At 54.9% G+C, this 8,434-nt stretch overlaps 1 protein-coding gene across 1 annotated transcript in view; it reads left to right on the forward strand.

Moving 5' to 3' along the window:
• Positions 1-8,210, forward strand: part of LOC142584258 (uncharacterized) — a 31,133-nt gene extending 22,923 nt beyond the window's left edge. The window contains exon 7 of the mRNA XM_075694404.1: positions 7,797-8,210. Coding sequence (XP_075550519.1) covers positions 7,797-8,166 — 370 coding nt within the window. The 3' untranslated portion in view covers positions 8,167-8,210. The remainder of the gene's footprint in view (positions 1-7,796) is intronic.
• Positions 8,211-8,434: the final 224 nt, after the last annotated feature.

Below are 8,434 nucleotides of genomic sequence, written 5' to 3' on the forward strand. Positions count from 1 at the left end.
AGTGAAAGCTCGGAACAGCCGGCGCAGCGACACACCTCTCGCCTCGTCTACTCCGTGCGTATGTGCTGCTGCCATGGGAAGACCGAAGAAAGTCCGGACGCACGAAGAAGCTGCTTATCACTAAGAGCGTCGTACCGCCAAGCGAGAAGCGGTGCGTCACCGCCGAGCTGATCCAAAACACCGCGCCGAAGCTGCGGCTAAGAAGAGGCGACCCCGAGTCGACGATCCCGAGTTTCAGTCCAGGGAACGCGAGAGTCGGCGCCTGAGCGCTCGACGTCGCCGATAAAGCGATCCCGGCCTGCGACTGCTCGAAAGCTTCCAGCGTCAAGCCCGCAGAGACAACTTAGCAAAACCTACCGTAACCTCTCAAAACCTAGAAACAACTTAGCCAAGCCTACCAACAACTTAGCAAAAGCTAGCATAACCTCGCAAAACCTACAAACAACTTAGGCAAGCCACGTAATAGCTAGGTGATCACAAGCTCCGCTGTTGACTCCAGCCTTACCCCCACTATTGCAAGCTGCGCTCGTTTTTTTTTTGTAACTTGTTTGGGCAGTAATTGGCGTTTGTAATGAATGCGATCCAGTACAAAGGATTCGGGGCCACAGATCTCATTCTCCTAAGCTTTGACTGGTTGTCCGAATGATCTCTCGCAACTCGGCAGAAACATTTTTGTAACTTGTTTCGGCAGTAACTAGCGTATGTACTGCAATGCTATAGAAGGGGTTGGGGGCCAGAGACCGCATTTTTTAATGTTTTGGCTGGTTGCCCTTATGATCTCGTTTTGTTCTCGCAACATACCCGGATGTTCTCGTTTGAGTGCGCGGATAACTTCTCTGATGTTTGGCTGAAGGTCATCTCAAGGTCGATGACAACGTGAGCTAAAAGCATTTCATGTTTAAAAAGGCCGCGTGGCTGCGCCATGCTTAGTTACTGCCGAAGTATAACGTCGCCCCTACCTACACCCCCCCCCCCCCCTTTTTTTTTCATGCTTGCGACTAAAGACGGCGTTCTTCCTCCCCGCTTTACTCACGTTCGTGAAATCGAGCTGCGATCATCACGTCACCCTCGCGCATACAGCATGCGGAGTGCTGCAACGGCGTTATCGCCCTTGTACTTTATACGGAATATCAGGAAATCAGCGATTGTGCCCTTATAATTGCTATGGCAATAATCTGTTCGAACGCGTTCCTTATTGCACTACCAGGTTATTTCCCACTAGACAACGGTGTAAACTCCATCGTAGTGCTGACTGTTATCGGGAATTTCTTCGATGCCACCGACATAATCCGTCATACTTTTTACGCTTGCGTTGGGAGTTCCATACAGTAGTAGTAGTAGTATAAGACTTTTATTCAGCCCGAAATTACAGGCCGAGCATATCGACCGCCTGGGTGGCCAGTCGACGCTGTTCTTCTTCAGCTTCAGTGCCAAGCCACTCGAGCCAGGTGGTGATGGAAAGCGAAGGGGGAGCATAGGAACTTGATTGCTGAGCAGCCGGACAGTAGAATAGGCAATGGGATAGGTCTGCATAAGTAGAGGGGCAGTTGGGACAGGAGGGGTCGGAGTGATAGCGATAGAGAAAGTAGCGGGAAGGGGTAACCAGTGCATACATTTGGATGTGCGGCAGAAGGCGAGCCTCCGGCATAGTGAGTGATAGATGAAGGGGAGGGTGGAGGCGCTTGTCGAGACGGAGCTGGAGGTAAACTTTCTTGATAGTGTGGCGCAGGGAGAGTCCCCCAGAATCCTCCGAGGGCCTGGACCAGGGCATCAACGGTGCCCGGTTAAAAACGTCACGGGCGAGCTGATGGGCCAGCTCATTGCCGTCAATCCCCGAATGCCCAGGGACCCAGCGGAGGAAAACGGTGGAAGGTTGCAGTGCGGAGACCGCTCGTTCGACCTGCAGTTGGAGTGAATGGTGTAGGGTGCGGTTCTGTATGTGGTGAATGGCGGCTTGGGAGTCGGTGTATATCGTGTACTCTGGGAGCGAGGGAAGAGAGGGAAATGATTGTTGGGCACGTACAATGGCAAGGACTTCGAGAGAGAGTGCATCCGGAGGGTGTAGGTAAGGCCCACTCGTGTGAGTTTCAGCTGCTGGAAGGTGGGGATGGTAGATAGCGTAGGCGCAGGCACCTAGACGTGGTATGAAAGAGGCATATGTGTAGGCAGTGGCGTAGCTAGATCGTCTGGCACCCGAGGCCCTTAGCTCTTCTGTCACCCCTCCCCCCCCTTCCAGGTGTAGTCGAGGAAGGCGAGGATATCGACAATTTTCGGGTGTCTTCAGACGTATATGACACCCCTCCCTACCGGTCCCGTGCACCCGGGGCCCACGCCTCCCCCTCCCTCGTTGCTGCGCCACTGCGTGTAGGCTACTCCCTTGGTAGTAAAGAGGGGGGAATGATGCTGCGCGGCCGCGTGACGACGGCCGGCATGCAGGACAGGGGACATAATGGATTGTAGGGTAAGGATGAGAAGATTGGGAGCCGGTGTGGATTTGGGAGCGGTAAAGGTGGAAACGGGAATGGGAGAGATACCCGCCAGGACCAGTAAACACTGACCCTGACGGGTAAGAGAAAGTCGGGCAACCTGGGAGTCACGGTGGAGAGAGAGAAGAGAACGAACAGGATGGAAGAGGGCTGTGGCAAAGAGCTTAGCAGTAGAGGTGGTGATAGGGAGGTTGAGAGCTGCCTTGTAGATGCCCACAATGGCGGTCTCGAGGGTGTTAAGCTGAGTGTGGGTGAAGGAAACGTCAGGCACAAAGTACAGGAACTTGTTGAGGGCGAGCGCATGGGCAACTCGGCACGCATGAGCCTCGTGGAGGCCCGAGCGCCGAGTATCCACGCGCCGCAGGAGGTGAATCACCGAGTGACAGGTCCTGACAGCGTGGTGGAAGGCTTGCACATTCTTGGCTGCATGCAACGGGAAGCCAAGAACTTTGCATTGGGGGACAATAGGAATGGGAGTGCCGGAAAGATGGAGGGAGATTAGGGCGTTGTGGGAGCGCTGGTATGAGTAGTAGTTAAGAAGGAGAAGCTCGGATTTCTCCGGAGCAGGAGACAAGCCTGCAGTGGAGAGAAAGGAGTTGATTGCAGGGTGCCCTGTACGTGACCGGGAGAATCAGACGAGCACCAGAGGGTGATGTCGTCGGCATAAGAGATGTGGTGGAGGTCAGGAATTTGGGCTATAGTTGGGAGGCGAGAGGGATCATAGCAAGATTAAAAAGGGTAGGAGAGAGAACAGCACCTTGAGGAGTGCCACGGGTGAGCGGATGGGGGTCGGACAGATGTGTGTCCACTCGAAAGCGAGCAACTCGGTTAGAGAGAAAGGACCGGAGATAAGAGTACATGCGGTTTCCGCAGTCCAGGGAGGAGAGTTGAGACAGGATGTTGTCGTGGCACACACCGTCGAAGGCCTTGCAGACATCAACAGTCACAAGAGCCTGGATCTGGCTGGGGTTGGGCGAGAGAAAGGTGTACTGGAGGATCAGGAACATATCCTGTGCACAGACGCGCCGTGGAAAGCCGATAAGAGAATGGGGGAAGAAATCTCTCGCTTCAAGAAAATCAGAGAGGCGAGTCAAAGCCATTCGCTCAAGGGTCTTGCCAACACACGACGTCAAGGAGATAGGGCGAAGGTTACAAAAGGAGGGAGGTTTGCCCGGCTTCAGAATCATAGAAATAAGGGAGGATGTCCAAGTGCTCGGCAAGCAGCCGCTGTCCCAGGCATTGTTGAAAGTCTGAAGGAGGAAGGAAGGTTGCGGAGTGTAGTGTATGTGATGGCGTCCTCACCGGGAGCCGAGCGAGAAGCATTAACAGCTAGGGCAGTTTCGAGCTCCCGGAGAGTGAAAGGGTGGTCGAGGTCTGGGTCTGGATCACCCGAGTAGGCTGGGTAGGAAGGTGTGAAAGGGGGTGGGAGATACAAAGACGTGAGCTTGTCAAAGACATCGGAGGGAGTCCCCTGAGCGAGGGCTTTTGCTAGAGTGGGAGCAAGGGCAGGCTTCGTACCTAAGAAAGATTTAAAAAGGGACCACGTGGATCGCGAGTGTAATGCGGAGTCAAGGCCGTTACAAAGCGCACTCCAACGATAATGCTCGAGGGACGCGCCGTGGGCGACTATATCGGCCCACAGAGCAGCAATCTGGGAGGAAAGTTGGGTATTTCGGGGATGAGAGCGCAAGGAGCGTTGGAGACGTTTCAGCCGACGCCATAAACGCAAAAGTGAGGATCCGGGTCTGGAAGAGGGTGACGTGAGCGAACGCGACGGCTACTGGTCAAAAGCGCTGCGGAGATGCGCGACGTCCAGTCGTCGTAAGATTCAAAGGAGGCGGAAAGGAGATTAGTGCGAAATGCGTGCCAGTCAGTGTGAGTAGTTGAGTGCGATCGAGGGATGTGGAAAAGAGAGGCGCTAATATGAATGAGGAAATGGTCGCTGAGGAGGGTTTCAGCTGTGACCTGTCAGTGAAAGGAAAGGGAGCCGCGAGAATCGGGTGTCGTGGAGCGCTTTGAGACAGTGCCCGCTCGAGTAGGGGAGCCAGGAGCATGTGAGGGGCGTTAAAATCGCCCCCAAGGAGGAGATGGGTGGTGGCGGGAACAGAATGAAGGAACTAGCCCAAGGCAATGAATAAAGAGGATGTGACAGGGGGATTATAGAAGGACATAAGGGCGAGTGAGATGCGCGAAGAAGGTTGGTAATACACCACACCAGCTAAATATTTATGGAGGCTGGAGGGGACATCAAGTGGCTTGACGAGGACTTCGCTGCGTACATAAATGTACGCAAGCGGCGTTCCCGTCGTGACATGGTAGGCGCGGTACGCTGGGACGGTGCGGGCCGCCCGCGTCTCCTGGAGAACGAGAAAATGGGGCAGGGAAAGGCGGGTGAGGAGATACTGGTGGAGGGGGGTCTTATTGTGGGGAAGGTTTCAACAGTTCCACTGCACAATCCCGAGGTCCTTTCCGCGATAGGTTAGAGGTAGAAGAGTTTCCGGGGACACATTCCTTCTTTTTGGCCGGGGGGAGTGACTCCTGGAGGGAGCCCAGCATAGAAGCGAATGATTCCAATTGCTTGGATTGAGTTTGGAGGGTGGTGAGGATCTGGACAATCGAAGTTTGTAGCTGAAGCAAGCGAGTGCGGTGTCCGGTGGTGGTGGTTTCTACCAGATCAGCCAAAGGGGCGACCTGGGCGTTAGGGGACGGGGTGATGAACGTGGCAAGGTGCTCATTTAGCTTGATAAGCTGGGATGTAAGAGAGGAGGTGGTTGCCTTTAGGGTTTGTGTCAACACGTGGATTTGCTGTTTAAATCTTGGGAGATGCGCTGTTGTTGGCGCTGGTGACGCTCCAGCATTGTGAGCCGTTGATCGAAGGAGCGGTTCTCGTCAATAGGGATGGAGAGGGTATAGTAGTGGAAGAAAGGGATGCTTGCACCGAGGGCCCTTTCGCTGTAGCGGCGTAGGAGCCTGGAGGTGATGAAGCCTGAGTTGAAGGAGATGCATGATTAGCGAAAGAGGCGGAGGGAGGGGTGGGCTGAGTGGCCCTGCGCAAAGCTGTGGGACGGAGAAACGCGGCTTTGACACACTCGCGTTGTTTAGCAAGCAGGAAAGGGCAGGTGGGGTCGAGAGAGGGATTTGTGATTACTTGGCAGTGAATGCACCAATGGGTGCATTCACGCGTGAACTGTAGGATCTGCGGGTAGAGGAGCAGCACAGCGGTGGTACTTGGCCGGAACGTTGTGCTGAGGGCATTGGTGAGCACGGTGTCCCAGAGCAAGACAGCGGGTGCATTTGGGGGGCTTAGGCTTATGAGGGCGGCATCGGAAAGCGACGCGTTTAAAATATACGAAGTGGGATATGACGGTGCCAGCAAAGGTTATGTGCACTGATTCCGTGCAGCCCATCATACGAGCAGCGAGGATATCAGTCGTGTATCATTCAAGGTCATGCATGAGCTGAGCAGGAGTAAAGTGACCACCGACGTTTTGAATGATGCCGAGGCATGAAATGGTAGAGTTGGGGGCATATGTTTTGAAGGTGATTGGCTTGCCGTGGAGCTGAAGATGCGTAAGAGAGAGAGAGAGAGAGAGAGAGTGGAAGTTGGGCACTGAGAGGGGAGTTTGTTTTCAGAAATACAGGGCTCTGAGCTGGCTTGGCCTGAAGGGTGATCTCTGCGCTGGTTTTGGAGGAGAGATGTGCGGCGGAGATGATGGCGGCGAGCAAGTCGTAAAGAGGCAGCTTGGGAGTGCGGGTACCGGGCAGAAGTTGGATCTCAACTGAGATGAGCTCGGTGCGAGGGCGGGCGGCGGAGGCAGGTTTACGACTGGTACTGACGCTGCTCCAGCCGCTTTCCAATGATGGCGTATTATGGTCGTTGTCTGGGGACGTCGTGAAATACATCTCCGCCGACGAGTCGTTAGCCGGATACACGGTGGTCAACGAGGTAGGGGCGACAGGAACACAGCTCGAAACATTGGTAATGTCATCGGCGAGCATTGAGTTTGCACTGTCTAGCAGGGCAGAAGTGGTGGATCCGGTGGAAGCGGCTGCAACAAGTGCGGTCAGCGGCGACTCTGATGTCTGATTGCAGTTCTTTACAGCAGGCGCCAATGTGGTTGGTATAGACGCGGCGGCATCCGTGGCGGCAACGGTGAACGCTGCTGGCTGCGACATGGTTAGTGATCCGAGACTCTTGATGTCCCTGACAGCGTGGAGCTTGATCGTAGGAGATTGAGGCGACGAACGCCGACTGCGACGCGGCTTTCGAGTTGGAGTTCTCAGCGTTGCATGCTCACAGCGTTGAATGTGGCTGGAATATGCACGGTGGCCTGCGCGGAGTGCAGGAACGGAGCCGGTTGAGGCAGGGCTGCCGGCTTAGAATGATTCACGTCGCTAGTAGCACTCAGCGTTGACAGAGTAGGCGCAGTGGCACGGGCGGCGGTTGAAGAGCAGGCAAGCGGGGCATTGGTGGCTGTCGGCTGCAGGGTCTTGGTGAGACGCCGCATTCCAGAGGTGCAGGGGCGGCGAGTTAGGGTTAGGGTGGCGTCGCACCGCTTCGGAGATTGGGAGAGGCCTGGAGGGCCAGCCTGGCGTCGGACCGGGATGCGAATGGTGTCCACTTGTCGCGGAAGTCATCGTGTAAAGATGAAGAGCGTGGCATCTATCAATCAATATGCAAATTACTTCAGTATGGCAGTTAACAATGATGTATCTTGCTTAGTTGTTGGAGACCCATCAGTATCATAGTATCAGTATCAGTTCATAGTATTACTATGAGCTCATACGAATAGACGTTTCGGTTGACGATGGTCTCTCTATATTATTCAGTATATATTCAGCCACTGGCTGAAACAAAACTTAGTGCACACTGTGAATAGGCGGGAAATTCAGGGCCGCTTGTTCATTGTGCATCGGAATATCCGATAGTCGTATGCGCGACCGCTGTGACTTCAGTTAAAAAACCATGAATATCCGCTGTAACAACTGTCTGCTACAGTGTGCACATAAACGAGGTTTTGACTGCACTAGATGGATCGGACAATCGCATGTTGTAGGAGGGAAGAGTCCTGGGGATATTGGTAAAGACTTTCACCGGCAGGTGGGTGTAAGTGCATTACTCTGCTGCCTGCACATGAAGAGAGTCGCAGACTACCCCTAGGCCTCATTTCGTTTATGGACACATCTTATTTGGTCTCTTTTATTTACATTTTAATCGCATTACTTCCATATCCCACTACCGGACAGGTGGCCTGTCTTTACGGTGGCTACCTTCCGTCTGTTTCCACATTACCTTCCTGTATCCCGCAGGCAGGACATCCGCACCGGCTGGTGGTGGTTCGACGGCCGGGTGTGCCTAGCCTGGAACTTCCCTGCCGGAGGATGCCCTGCCAACGACAGCGCCGTGTTCGCCACGGCCGACCAGTGCACGGCGCACTGCACGAACCCACGATATCCGCCCTGCGCCGCACCGCGCACTCGGCCCTGCTCGAGCGAGCAGCTCAAGTTTCCCTTCTTCGCGGCAGGGGCGCCCTCGTCGGCGGTGGAGGGCGGGAGGCACTGCTTCAGGCTTACCCGGCGCGTGCTAGAGTCGCACCGGTGCCTGACCGGCGCCAACCGCTTCCTCACCAAGGCTGCCTGCGAATCGGCCTGCAAGAAGGCGCCGTCAACCCGACCGTAGCCGCAAGCCCTGCGCTGCGCTCGTTTGTATATGTAACAATACAATGGCAGAGTTTGATAATTGTATTCTTTCGTTCACGCAATACTTCGTGCGCGTGTGCCAGGTGTTTACAGGTGGCTTGATGGTGTTACGTTTCGCCTACGACGCGCGGTATAGCCGGCGCGGATGCAACGGACGCTGGGGCTTCGTTCAAAGCGGCAGACATTTTGGCCCGTTCGGCGCCGCCGCTACGCCTCCCCGCCAAGCGCGTCCAGGCATGTTCCAATGC

This window comes from Dermacentor variabilis, chromosome 6 (genome assembly GCF_050947875.1).
Source record: "Dermacentor variabilis isolate Ectoservices chromosome 6, ASM5094787v1, whole genome shotgun sequence".
NCBI lineage: Eukaryota > Metazoa > Arthropoda > Arachnida > Ixodida > Ixodidae > Dermacentor > Dermacentor variabilis.